The following is a 14,775-nucleotide window of genomic DNA, read 5'->3' on the forward strand; positions in this document are numbered from 1 at the left end:
TTGCTTTTTAAATTTAAGCTACCTCCTTTTGGTCTGTGTTACTGGTGTTAGCTCTGCTTTCACACATTCCACGCATATTTCTCAGATGAAGCAGCGTTTGAGCACTGTAATACATTTCTGGGATGGACAGTATGGTTTCCTTACTCTCTCCTACCCCTGAGTTGTTTTTCTCAGCTGTCAGTTGCAATGTGCTGGAGCACCGTATCACAGAAGCCTCCTCACGCATGAGTTGCACCGCAGTCAGTGGAGTCAACAGTGGAGGCTAGAGGAGTACCTTTATGATTTATTCATTTTTGTAGGCAGTAGACTCATTAAGGTAACGTGAAATTGGGGTGTGCTACTGCATTTTGCTCAGGTAATAGTATCTTTATGCTTAGGCAGCACTGCAGTAGTGCAATACCCATTCTGATCAGAAAAATTAAGCTTCCTGCTGGCATGCCAGCCACTAACTGCCTCCCTCTGTATGCTCTTTCCAATGAGACTTTATAGTTTCTTGGGCACTCTTGCAAGCTGGCTTTGCCTCTCAGTGTGAATCCTTTCGTAAGTGCAAGCCAATACCCTTATTTATGCATGCCATGGCCAGTTCAGTACATCCTCACTGCATGGCTGATGTGGATGATGAGTGTCACGGTCTGGACATCGACTAGCCTTTCTTTACTGGCTCAGGTGTTGGAAGGTCTGGTCCCCAGTTTTTTAGGCGAAGGCACTCTTAGACTGTTTCCTGGGAAATTGCGGTAGGTGTGGGAAGACTTCCCTGCTCTGTGGAGCTGTGGGAGAGGCACTAGAGGTCCGTCAGCTGTTGAAGGGCTTGGTCTGAATTCTCACTCCAGAATAGGCGTGCTCCTTATTGAATGAAATGTCTGCCAGCAGGCCTTGACCCATTTCAAGCCTGGGTCAGGAGGTTTTTCTGTGTGGCTTGTAATAGGATTTTTCCTGAGTGTATGTAAAGCCCAAGTTCTCTTCTGCAGGACTGGCTCACCAGAAGACAGTCAACGTGAATCAGAAAGCTTTCCTCCACCAGGGAGCTCTTAGCAAAGAAATGCTTCCAATTGCTGATCACACCGAATGCTTATGGAGGAAAAGTGGTATACGGTGTTGTCGGTAATGAGGAGGGGTACGGTAGTGATTGGCTGATGTCAACTCATTGTAATGTTTTGTGTTAAAGTTTTTGAGACTGGGAAAAAGAAGCAGTTACAGAGTACATTAATAGGGTCCTTGAAATTTCAAAGACACTTAAGCAAGGATCTTGTCTCTCTAAAAAGTGTAACTGAAAGATGTTTTTGAGTTTCCTTGTCTTTGCATCTTTACTCAGTGTTAATAGAAATCTTATTTAAGTTTGAATCCTTCCAGTTTTAAAAGCTAAGTTTTAAAACATGTTTATCACCTTTTCTCTGACTGCAGCACAAACAATATTTGTATATTTTATATTTTAGTCTGGGTTGATATCTGATTGATTTATCCAGTATTTGTAGGCTTTCACCTTATTTTTTCTTAGACATTTTTCCTCCATGGACATTAAAATACGATTTTTTAAATAGTGGGGAAGAGTTTTGTGGTTTTGGGTTTTTCATTTTGTTTTTGTTTGGGTTTGATGGGTTTTTTTCCCTGTTTGTTTTGTTTTTTAAGTAAAACAAATAAGTGATTCTTATTTTGAGTAGCTTGTGGATAAACCTACATTTGATGTTGCTCTTGTAGCCAGTATGGAAGTGAACCTATCAAAGTTGCTTTGTGCAGGCACTCTAACTTAGCATAACCCTTGTGAAAGATTTCTGTATATATCTCGCTTATGTTGGGCGTTCCTTTTCAATCTGCAGGGGTTTGGCACTGTATGCCAATTGCTCCTTTGATGTTTCTGGTGGGCATCTGAAGCTTGTTCAAGTGCCCCCTTCTAAAGCGTTTTTCTTAAAAAGCAATGATTGTGCTCCCCCAAGTGGCAGAAGGCGGAATTGTTGCATGTCACTTCATGGGTCCTGTGTGAGAGCTCAAAAACTCCGATTTAAAGACATTATTTAGGTGCAGTGCAAACATTTAGTCCATTTAGCCATAGCTGGAAGAAAAAAAAAATCGTTCTGTATCTGTCAAATATAAGACAATTAAATCTGCCTGTTCTTACGCTTGATTGTTCTGGGCATGTCTTACAGGAACAGTAGAGGAGGAATGCCCTTTTTCCCCTCTTTTTTCTCTTTAAATAACTTCCCCCCTCCCCGTTGTTGTCCATCCGTCGTGTGCCTGCCCCACCCCACCCCCGACATTTTGATTCACAGTATAAGATCCTGTGTTTTGGTGTGTGATCCATGTCATGACAGGTTTGGAAGAACGTTTGTTAATCTTAGCAAATGCTTACAAACACCCAAGGAGTGGTTGACTAATCAACATCAAATAAGAGGAGCCCCTATAGTGCTGAACTGCTGGTCTGGCTGCCCTTAGGGATCCTTCCTTACCCTCTTAGTGCCTGATAAAAGCATCTCCAACCTTGTCTTTCCAAGCGTCATGAAAGGTGAGATAAGAAACTAGAGAGCAGGCATGAGAAATGCCCACAGAAATGCCCACAGAAGACTCCCTGGATTTTTTTTTGCCTGTAGAGAGTAGCCAAGGGAAGAAAAGGATGGAGGTTGAGACATTCATAGGTTGCTTGTCCTGCTGCTGAGGTAGCTCCTAACTTGTCATTTAGTAGTGAAATGATGTTATGCAATAATTTAGAATGGTCTCTCTTCTAGTTGTAAATCTCCTTTCTTGGGAAAGAGAGGCAAGATGTCTTGCTTTCTACTTGATGGATTCTGTCCATGTTTAGGTGGCTTGACTACAGGAGACAACTGCTGCTGCAAATGCACAACTCTTCTAGTCTCCTTCTACCATCGTTTCCATCTGTGCCAGTAGCAGCTCTGTATAAATCCTAAAATACTTACACACACAGAGAACTGAAATGGTCCTAGGAAGCATCTCTAGGATAAAGGATAGGAAAAGCTTCAGGCAAACATGTCAAATAGTTTTGGTGGGTTTTTATTTCATGAAACTAGATGAGCCTTGAGGTTTTTTCCTTGTCAGTTCTGCCACAATGAGACTTCTTTTTCCTTTGAAAGGGATGCATAAACATTTTTAACTGTGTTGCTGAGTTAACCAGTCAAGATGAATGCTATAGAATTTGTAACGCTAGTGTCACTGGAGAGGAGTCACTATATCATAGGCTTTTTAAATACAGTTTGCAAGTACAGATTCAGTTCTGCAGTTTTTAATCTGCTTCAAAAAGCAAAACTGGATACACAGATTCAAGTTCACACTTGCTTTCATACCTGCTGACTTGTACCAGCGACATGAGACAAGATGTGTCTCATGTACTAGGCAACAAAGCCTTTATTTTTTTAAAGTGACTAAATAGTCCGATACTTTTGAAGTTGTCAGCACTGCAGAAAAATTATGGCACTCATTTAAGAGTTTGAATATGCAATTAAGCATCTAATTTTAAAGCTGCATACTCAATAATACTGGACTTCGCTACAAAGTTATTTCCTTTTTATGGTACCTGCCAACTGCTGAAGTATGCATTAGTACATTTGACATATTAATGCATTCTAGTAATGGAAGTACCTGATCAAACAACAGCCAAATGATCACAAAATAGATGTCTGAGGTGAAATCAGAGACTGCAATAAACAAGGGAAAACTGCTTGCTTTTATCATGTACTGATGAGTGAAATCCCTATCTCCCATCTGACTTGAAAAACTGGACCCAGTTGGTGAAGCCCTTATAGTCTTAGGACCAAGCATCCCCTCTCATTGACTACCACATGCATTATTTTCTTCAGTCTTCTTGATGCTTTTTCCTCCCTTTCTCAGAGTAATTTCAGACAGGATTGTAGTATGTTCCTGTAATTCTAAATAAGCATATTCTGACTTGCTCATAAATTAAAATAAAATACTTAGCTAGTACTAATACACTCTAGAATACCTGGTTATAACGAGACACAGACCTTTCCCAGTTACTGAATGGAGCTTTCTCCCTGGTCTTTCAGCTGCTCTGAAGGTAGCTGTGTACTGTCTGTGCACGCTGAATTACTGTGGGCACTCCCCAGATATTGCAGTTGCTGGTCTTTGTTTTACAGTATCTCATACCTATCACTCACTTGCCAGATTCTGTACACTAGATGCTCGTTGAGATGGCATTTGAATATAGTCCGGTTATTCCCAGTGGGGAGGTTTGTTATCAAATCAGCAGGAAAAGCGTCATTCTTGGCTCCAGGAGATGCACAAGTGTCATCCAGTTTGTACTGATCTGTTGAACAGCAAATGTGTAATGTAAGGGACAGTCAGAATATTACGAGACAGGCTTTTAACACCGCAGAAGCTATCTCAGTATTTAACATGCTTAGAAGACAAGCTAATCGCGAAAGACTTGTCTAGACGTCTATGTTCCTTTGACTCCTTAGGTATTTTGTAGATGCTGACGGCTAGTGTGAACTTTAAATCAATTTATTGTGTATGTTTACATATGCAATAAAGCCATTTGCCATATCATTTAACTACACACATAGTGAATTGTTGACCATGAGCTGATCTGACCTTTTCAGGTCTAATCAAGTAATCTGAAATATTATTTCAGCCTGTCAGCTCCCGTAATATGCAGTAAGACTATCTGGATCTAACTGAAAATGTCAGATGCGCTGTAATATGCAACCCATCAAAGTTATGATGCATATGAACCAAGAACTGGTTAAGAATATAAATCTGTAACATCCGTGGTGCATCTCAATTGCTTAGATAAATTGTTCTGCCATTGATATGAGCTAGCTAAAAACATGCATTAAAAGCAATTCTTTGGAATACATGTGAGATGTACAGCTGCTTAAATATTAAAATGATCTTGAAAGAAGGGTGGGAACAATAGGTTGGAATATTACTGGAAAAAACAGTGACCAGTGAGAATACCAGTGCTCTAGTTAATGTCTTGCTAGCTTTGTTGTGTGGTAATACAAGATTAGTGGTCTCCATGTAACCTCAAAATTTTCCTTTTTAATTTTAATAATTTGCTGCTTGTGAAGTTTTTACTCTTTCCAGAAACAATCCATTATATAAGCTGAGGTGTCCTTATCAATCTTATTTGTACTGAATTTAGTATTAAGCATTTTTCATAGTCTTGTGCTTTTTATGAAAAAGTCTACTTCTATTTTTAAAAGCTTTCTAAAAACCAACACTGTTGTCAGTAGGTTATGGTGTTTAATGATGTTTAATTTGTTTTCTTTGTCTCATCTTCGAAGTTTCTGTTCTTGGGATTTTACTAGATATTCAGATCTAGGATAAATCTGTCTTTAGTAATTATTTGTCAACCATGAGACCAATTATTCATTGGTATAATCTCTAGATGATGAATTTAAATTTGGATTAAAGTGGATGGGCACAATGAAAAGCAACTTTGTATCCTAAGAAAATGGTATTTTGTTAGCTAAACAGTCTATCAAGATTGTTTAATCGTAAAGCAGTTGTTACACTAAAATTGTGTTGGGTTTTAATCTAATCATGAGTAGTTCGTGCAATTTGAGGCATTATTAACTGAATTGCTACTATTAGTAAAATGTTGTTGGAACTGGAATTAAAATGAACTACGGGAAGCATTGCTGAACTGATAACTTTGCATTAAAGAATAGTGTTTATTTTAAACTACCCTGTTAATGCTATTTGAACTGTTCTTGTGAGGCAATGCTGCCCTCTCCCGGTATGTTGGGGAAAGTAGGAATTTTTATCCCAGTCCGAGCAAGTTCTAGGGCTTCCTATTAAAGAGAAGTTGCTGAATTGGTGAAAACAGTGGAAAAAATGCTCTTAAAAAGACCATTATGTGCCTTCTCTATTGCAAGACACAAAAAAAAAAAGCAGAACAGGTATTTGTGTGATGCTTGTATGTATGCATGGTGCAGATGTGGATGAATGTACAAATAATATACAGGAATATCCTGTGAACGCACAAGACAACAAATTGACAGCTGAAATAAGTTTGGGTGGCAATTTGGAGGATGAATTGAAGGTGAAATTAACAGATACCAGGTAGCTGCTGAAAGTTAGCAGGACCAATTACAATAAACTTTTTGTAGACTAGTTTTGTCTTGTATATAATGTTTAGAGATTTATCATTAATGTTTACATGTTCAGCTCTGCAATAGAAAAGTAAATGGGAACATGGTCAACAACTTGTATGGGAATGGGATTAGGTTTTATGCAAATGAAGCTATAGCAAAACCATCATCTTCTGTCAGGGGCTATTGATTGCAAAGATATCACCGTAAGCTCAGGAAGTCCCTCCACGGCACATTCTTGAAAGCTGAGGAAGGTAGTCCATGGAAATATTACTATTGCATGGTCTGTTCTTAATATATTTCCTCAGACATCTGTTACTAACCACTGCTGGAGACAGAATATTGGGGTAGAAGGTTCTTTAGATTGTCTGGCTATGGCTGTTGTCTGTTAAATAAGTGTGTTGCTATTTGCTTTAATTTTGTCTTTCTTCCATTTCTCACTGCTAGGCAGTTTCACCATAGTCCAGATAGCAGAAAGAGATGAGCCTTGTTTCATTTGTAAGAATTTTAGTTCTCACATCTGACTCCAGTGAAGTGGGAGAAGGGCGTGTTGGTTTTTTTGTTTGGTTGGTTTTAAGGTATAAAATATCCCTTTCTTTTTATAATTAAGATTTTTCTAATTGCTGGACAACTTGCAAAACACACAACTTTTCTTCCTGTGGCATATGACTTGACTTCTGTTTTGTTTGCTCCTCATTCCTCTTAATGCACTGGAGATCATCTAACACTAGAGAAAACTGGAGAGACTATGTTAAAATCTCTGGTTCATGTATTTCTTCATGTCTTAGATGTGAACAGATTGCCAGATTCAGGATCAAGAGGGAGTTTTTTTCCCCAGACTGGTTTGCTTGAGGACTTTGCTTGAGTGTGAGTTCTTTTCTCCTAGTTAGGGTCAGGTCACTTGGGAGATGTTTTAAGAACTGTGGAATATACTGACATTCCCAACCTGACCTGCTCTGGTCCAGCAGCATGTTACAGTGGTGGTGGCTGTTGATACTTTACTACTACCTTTTATAATAGGGTCCTAGGAGTTGTTTTGTGTCTATGGTGCCTGCCAGTCCACAGACCAGGCGTGGATCATTTTGAAGTAGACCCCAACTACTCAGTTACCTGTGACAGTGGCAGATGGGACCTGAAGATCCCAGTGGTCCTTCACAGGCTTCTGTTTCTAAAGTGACTTCGCTGACTGCAAAATAGTAGTATTTACCTTCATGCACTTAAGTTAGTAGGCTATAGTAAGCAATCCTTTTGAGAGCTAGCTGTAAAACCACTGCATGTATGGCTCCATAATAGTTAAACAAGAGCTAAATCAACACTGCGACACCTCATTCTGCCTTTCCCTTTGTGACACCCTGCCACAGCAAAACCAGTTTTATATGTTCTTCTTTTTTGTTAGATTAGTATTCTGTCAGTGTAGCATCCCAACTAAGCTCATCAAATGGTTATGTGAATGGCAGTGGTGTCATTCCTTGACCTAGAACAAATGTGTGAGGTCTAAGGCTGTGTAACAGTTTTCTTTCTTCTCCATAAATTTTGCAGGTATTGGGGCTGCTGGTGTGGACCCTGATTGCTGGAACAGAATACTTTCTATATCCAGCCTTCGGCTGGGTGATGTTTGTAGCTGTGTTTTACTGGGTTCTCACCGTCTTCTTTCTGATCATCTACATGACAATGACCTACACCAGGATCCCCCAGGTGCCATGGACCACGGTGGTAAATACATCCATTCTTTGTTGTTTCAGGTTTACTGGGTTATGAAGAGAACAAAATATTGATGCATTCTATGGGTATAGTCAAGCAACTGTACTTGTGCTTTTTGCAGATTTTTCCCTAATAACTGTGTGGCTGTGCACTGCAGTGTTTAACCTTCATACTACCCAGACACTTTTAAAACACTTTTCCTATGATGTTTCACTGTTTTGTTCAGCAGTTGATGTAGTGACTTGATTTTTAATAATGTGCATGTGACTGATATTTATGCACAGTGGCCTCTTTTTCTCCCTGTAGTGATTACATCCCATGAAGAATGAGTCTGTTGCTGCCTCTGAGCTAACAGACTTGGCCATATGGCTTGAACAGCAGAAATCCCTACTTGAATCAACAACATGAATTGGAATTGGGACCCTGGCTTTTAAAACATGAGTCTTCCTCTGCTAAAGTAAAAGCAAAGGTGGTTCAGAGGTAGCAACAGTCTGACAGTCCATTTATGGCCTCCTGTGAAAATGGTGCTGAAAATTAGTGTTATATATATGTAAAATACGTGCCATGTAATCCTTTGCTTTTAGCTCAAGACTTAATGCAAATCAGATAAACAGCTAATGTAATTACAGAAGAAATTCACAGGCACTTAAAATTCAGATCCAGTTTTTGTGGTTTGAACAAACCTGGCTAGTTTTACCTCTCAGCAGTATATTTTTAGATCATTTTCATAACAGGCTGGTGTTCAGGGTAATAGATCCTAAGAGTCATTGTCATCTCAGCCAACTGGCTATTTGTGACCCATCCAAGAATTATTATAAATTTTAGCTTTGCGTTTGTCTGATACAGTGAGATACTGTTCTTTTTTACTAGCTAAAGATTATTGACTAGAATTCTGTTATTTTTATGATAAAATATATTTGACTTCTGTGTTGCAAACAGCTTGTTATCAGCTATATTTTGTGCATGACTAAAATTGAATACTCTTTTCTTTCTGTCTTCCCATTTGCTGCTATAATAAATAGCCAGCTATAGCGATTACTAATAAGAACAGCCAGGATTACGTTCAGATAGCTTCTCTGTTTTCAAGTTTCATGACCAGCAATTACCATTAAGGCTATAACACTGCTATAGAAATATTGGATTATTTCAATTACAGCAGTAATGTGTCTGGGTACATTTAAAGGTGTGGAGTTTTCTTTCTCCCATTGCATTAGATGTAAGTAAAGTACATTCAAAGGGAAAGCATCTTTGTATCCGTTCGTATACAGCTTTAGTCATTACCCCTCTTTCTTCAGTTTAACACTATTATCAGACAACAGCTGCACGTAAATGAGTTGCCCCTGATCTATGTGGTAGACAAGCTGGAGTATTTGATTTGTTTGTACTTCATATTGAGTGTATCTCTTGCTCTGAGTCCCAAACATACTGTAGATAAGATCACATAAATGTAGGTCCAAGAGGTAGTCTTCTTTTATAGTAAAGGGTAATACGAAGAGAAGATAAATGCAAAATAAATAAAAGATGCTTGCATTCCAGCTTGTTTTGCTCTATGGTATTAAAAGAGCTGTTGGGAACAGCCTTTGAATTGGACCTCTGCCACTCCTGGCTGGCCAAGAGGAATGCTGGGTCTCTTTTCAGAGAGCTGTTGTTAGTGTCTTCGTTCAAGAGAGCACGACACACACCTTTTTGAGCGACACACACCTCTTTGAGTGAGTGAGTTTACGCCCACCTTCCCCCTATTCTCTGAAGTATCCTGAATTTCAGTCTCTGCTAGTTACTGCTCTGCCTTCCTAGGCGACAGTTAGCTGAAACTGTGCCTATTGTATGCAGTATCCAAAATTACATCTGGACTTCTCTGTCATAAATCCACTTTTCGCAGGTTAAGCACATTACCAAATTGCTTAAGATGCAGTTACTTTTACTGCAAATTAACCCAAAGGACGTGCTTCAAAACTGACTCTCCTTAATAGTGCAAGTTCTTTGCTAAAACAATCAATGGAAGCTTTTAAAATCTGGTAAATTTGAATTTAAGAAGCAGATGGTAATTTAGCACGAACCATTTGGTTTGAGTAATATATTGGCAGTAAAGGCCCAATCAGCTTGCATTGCATTCCATCTTCCCCAACAGTGTTATTTCCCAGAGCAGCACTTCTCAAAAATTATGTGCTTTTTTCTTTTCTACATGACAAGATATTGCAGGGATTTGTAGCTTTCCAGAGTAATTGAGTCTTTTTGGAACAGGAAATCTAAAAATAACAACAACAAATACTCTAGGCAATCAAATTTGGAGTTTGAAAATCGGTGCTTTACAGAAGTTCACCTGAACCTGCCAATTGTTAGCATCTTGTCCTAAAATTGATAGTTTGATATTTTATTACTGTAATGCCCAGATAGAACAAGAGAGGTGAGGTCTGTGGATAGAGATAATACCTTTTATTAGATCAACTGATACAGGTGAGATAAACCCCACTCATTTATAAGTGTATGAATCAAGTGCCAGGCCTTGGACTCCATCTGAGTGCTGAAGCACTGCCCACAGTTCCCTGTGGAAAGGTGGGTAAGTGCCTCTTTTCCCAATGCCCTGAAGTTGCAAGGACTTAGGAACCACAGGACGACGTGCATGCCCTTCAGCCTGCTCTGAAAACTGTAAGAAGGCTTTTTGCATAGGAATTCTCATATAGGCAGTGGTGACCTGAAGACTGACATGTTGACAGATGACAGCACAGCATGCTGCTCTCTGGAGGGGCCTGCAGTTGAGAAAGCACGTGTTTCGGGAATGGCTTCCCTTCAGAAAGTTTTGAACCCTGTGTGTCACAGAAGTGTGCAGCAGTGGGCCAGACTCCACCGCGTCTGAAGTAAACTCTGCCAGAACCAAATGTCCTGGAGATGGATGTGAGGAGCCTCCATACCAACCACTTCAAGCTGTTGATCCATGCTTTGGTGCACTGAGGGAATTGCTGATGTGGATACAGCTGTTGTCACTGCCTTCTGAACTTCTCTTCTTGGGCTGCAGCTCTTTTTTTAGATTCTGCCAGAGTCAGTGACTAGTGAATTCAATAGTGAATAATGGGCATATATTCCTAGCATCCACTGGGTCACACCGTGGAAGCTAGTAAGTTGGAGTTGCACCAGTATGGCAACATTTAGAGACAATTGGAGCAACAAAGTTAAGGGTTATGATATTTGTGTGACACTCTGGAGTGCAAACATGGGGCCAGAAGCTGAAGGGAGCAGATAATGTACAAAATTAGGGCCTGGTCTCAATTTAGTTACCAATTCCTGCAGTTGTAACTGGGTGCAAAGCATGTCACAGGTATTCCACTTAAACATGGCACCAGTGAACTAAAAGTGTATTTTATTCCAAGTTCTTATGCCTTAGACAAGTAGCAAGGTGGAGTTTGGGGGGATTTTTTTTTTTTTAAATAAGAATGAACTTCCTATAGCCATGACCAAGTAGTGAGTAAGTAAAGGACAAAGTATTAAAACTACGTACTTTAAAAAAAAAAAACCCTTACACCTTTTTATCTGTCTTTCATCTTCTTAGGCTGCTGTTCTCCCTTCCTTTCCTGTTCTCTCTCACATGCAAAACCTGACCAAACTGTTCTTGTTTGTTCTCTGTAGTATTATGTGAGATCAATGTTATCTGCTTTACTTCTTTCTTAGTAATGAACACAGGCACCCTGAGACATTAACTTTGCTCCTTGGAAGAGAAAACGCAGCATCTGCCATAGATGGGTCTTGATGACCCATGTAGTCCATTCAGACTGTTCTCCTCCTTGGTTTTATCTGTTTCTTTCTCCTCTCAAAAATAGGCAGAAGGGAAAGGTACTGAAAGGTAGAATACGACTGAAAAAATTACACCCTCTTTATCTCCTTCAGCAGTAGAGGAAAAAAAAGTTTTGGAAGCTTTATAAATTTTCTTCATATGCCACGAATTATTGATGCCTACAGTGTATCTTCGTGTAGATTAGAAATGTAAACAAATTGCAGTTTTGTTTTGTTTCATTTTTTTTCATGTAGTGTCATATTCTTACTGCCTAACACTTAGATTGTGATAACTGAACTGTGTCCTTATTTTCACTTTTGGAAAATCACAGTTCACCAGCTTTAAGACTCTTCTGGATTTAGTGTGATGGAGAGAACAGTTTGTCCAAAATGTGCTTTAATGTTTATGGATCTTCAAAATAAGCAGTCAAATTTTAATCTTACAGATTGAAGTTGGAAGAAGGTAAAAATAGTTAAGAATCACATTTCTTGTGTACATTGAATGTGTACATTATATTTCAGAGGAGAGTTTTGTAATGTTGGAATAGAAAATGATAACAAATGCATGTGCATATTAATTACTTACGTTGTTTGGTTTTTCAACAGGGTCTGTGCTTTAATGGAAGTGCTTTCATTTTATACCTCATTGCTGCCATTGTAGACGCATCTTCAGTTACCAAAGAACTGGACAGTCACAATTACAACAGCTGGGCAGCTTCTTCAGTGAGTTCATTTTTTGTTTAAATCAGTTCTATGTCCAATAAACTTGTATCAAAAGAAGGCTTGTTGGAAGTGCAGGTTGAAATGCATACGTTCTGGATTTTGAAAAGCTGCAGACTGATATAGAAGCTCATGCACAAAACCTATAGGTAGCTGTAATTTAGTTCATAGTTTTTGAAGCTGACTAGAAATTCCACCAGGAGATGACAGACACATCAGAAAAAGCTGTAATGTTTTTAAGATCATACTGCTTTTCCCCTCTTCTGCCCTCATTTCTTACTAGTTCTCTGACAGAGGCTGTAGCCTGCACATCAGAGTAGACAAAACAGACTGGGTGAGCACCAAGTCACCTCAAGTGCACTTGGACAACTTCAAAAGCGGTTTAAACTAACTCAGCTAACTTTGCATGCATGTGGATAAGGTGCATTCAGCTTTTTGTGGGCTGAGCTATATCCACAGCACCTTTGGGAAGGTCCTGAAGTCATACTGTTGTTTCTATAGTGATCTTCCTGTTACAGCCTCAATTTTTGATAGTCTGTCTTCCGAGTTGAGTGGGCAATGCCTGAAAAATCATGTAACTTTCCAGTGTTTTAAAGTGGATGCAAATCACTAATTAGTCTGACATTACTGTCTTACTACTTAGATTTGGAAATCCAAAGCAGTCAGTCAAAGTTGGATAGAATAATTCTGAATTACAGCTACTTTGCTGACTGTTCATGCTTCTGCAGTTGTCTTCTCTGGACTATTCACAAATCCTGTCTTCTGTCTGAAGCTTACTGTATACGGCCATGAACACAGAGACTTGAACACCTGCTCGGTTTTTGTCTTGGGAATTGGATAACTACATCCCTGTCACTTCAGTGGTGTTCAGGATCTTCTCCCCTTGGCAGTTCATAACTACTGATCTGTTAGTCAGCCACTGCTGTTGACAGGAACTTGCTTGCTGCTAGATAAGCTTCCATGCTGATTCAGGTTTTATACAAAATGCATGAATGCTCAGGGTCTCATGGGATGTTTGGAATCCCTTCTAATACCTTCTAATAGTGTTTATCTAATGCACTGTCTAAATAAACTATTAAGTGTAGATTCTTGCTTTCTGAACCTATTAAGGGTTTCATGGATGGATGTTTGTGACAATTTAGCCCATCATCTATCCCCAACAGTCGTTCTCTGTTAGAAAGATTTTAGATGGATCTTTTATTTCATGAGAAACAAAATTATTGGAAAAGAATAATGCTACAATTTTCTATTGTAATAATATTTTACATCATCATCTACAGTTTTTGGTGCCACAGATTAAATTTACATTAGACAAGACTCACCAAGAGCCCTCTGTTGGAAGACTTAGATTTACTGCCTGTATACATGCTTAGGAGTGCCCTGCTCTCAGGGCTGAAGTGCCTACCCAGGCCAATGATGGTATATAAGCAAGAGACATTGGTAGAAAGATAAAATATTTTTAGGCTGGAAGGGATCTCTGGAGGTCATGTGGTCCAACTCTCTCCCCACTTAAAGCAGGGCTAACTCGTATCAGGCTACCAGGGCCTTGTCCACTTGAGTTTTGAGTGTGTATTTCCAAGGATGGCTATTCCACAACACCTCTGGGCCTCTGTTGCCATGTTTGATTACTTTCACTGTGATTTTTTTGTTTGTTTGTTTTATTTTCCCCCTAATATCTAATTGAAATTTCCCTTCTTGTAACTTGCAGTTGTTCCCTCTTGTCCTATCACTGCTCACCTCCAAGAAAAGGAGTGTTAATCCTATTTGCAGTGTCAGTTTTATTTGGTTCCGTTACCAGCACAAAACATTCTGGTCTTATCGTAAGACCATTTTGAACATTGTCTATTTTGAACAACATGCAGTGATTAACAGGAGCTTAACCACTGGCACTGAATTGGACTTTATCAGTACAACTGAAATAGTTCACAGCTGTTCTTTGATTTCTGTGTGCATATGCTGCAAGGACTGCAGAAGCAACTCCACTGATACTGTGTGGTTTTAATCTTTAAACATAAAATAAATCTAGTCTGCTACAGAAGGCTTATTCTGTAATCAATTTCTGACAAAGTAGTAATATCTCAGCGTGGTTACTGTTACTGTTATTTGCACTGAGGAATACCTTAGTGGAGGACCTCTGGAATTGGTAACCTAATCGGTACTGCTTTTTCAGAACTTGTCTGGGCCTGCATTTGAATCCTAGTTTTCTCGTAAACAAGCTATTTTGATGCACAGTGTGCCATACTGAGATACAGGTGGACTGTAGGCAATTCCTGGAACATAGCAGCAGTGCAGGAATGTTAGCTTGAGCTCACACTGTCCCATGGACTATCCTCAGTCTTCACCAGCAATTGATGTTACAACCAGCAAGTATAGGATTGCTGGGAGTCCAATCTATAAGGTCCATACTGAGGCAGTATAATGTGGAGATATGAGTTGGCATATGCCATGTTGTTTCAGCTTCTAGGCCCATATTTCTAAGCATACTTACGCAGTGTTGACTGTGATAGCCACACAACTACAAGGAGGA

At 39.3% G+C, this 14,775-nt stretch overlaps 1 protein-coding gene across 1 annotated transcript in view; it reads left to right on the forward strand.

Moving 5' to 3' along the window:
- CMTM8 (CKLF like MARVEL transmembrane domain containing 8) overlaps positions 1–14,775 on the forward strand; it is a 37,249-nt gene that overhangs the window by 21,812 nt on the left and 662 nt on the right. The window contains exons 2-3 of the mRNA XM_059818957.1: positions 7,602–7,775; positions 12,135–12,251. Coding sequence (XP_059674940.1) covers positions 7,602–7,775; positions 12,135–12,251 — 291 coding nt within the window. The remainder of the gene's footprint in view (positions 1–7,601; positions 7,776–12,134; positions 12,252–14,775) is intronic.

This window comes from Gavia stellata, chromosome 6 (genome assembly GCF_030936135.1).
Source record: "Gavia stellata isolate bGavSte3 chromosome 6, bGavSte3.hap2, whole genome shotgun sequence".
NCBI classification, from domain to species: Eukaryota; Metazoa; Chordata; class Aves; order Gaviiformes; family Gaviidae; genus Gavia; species Gavia stellata.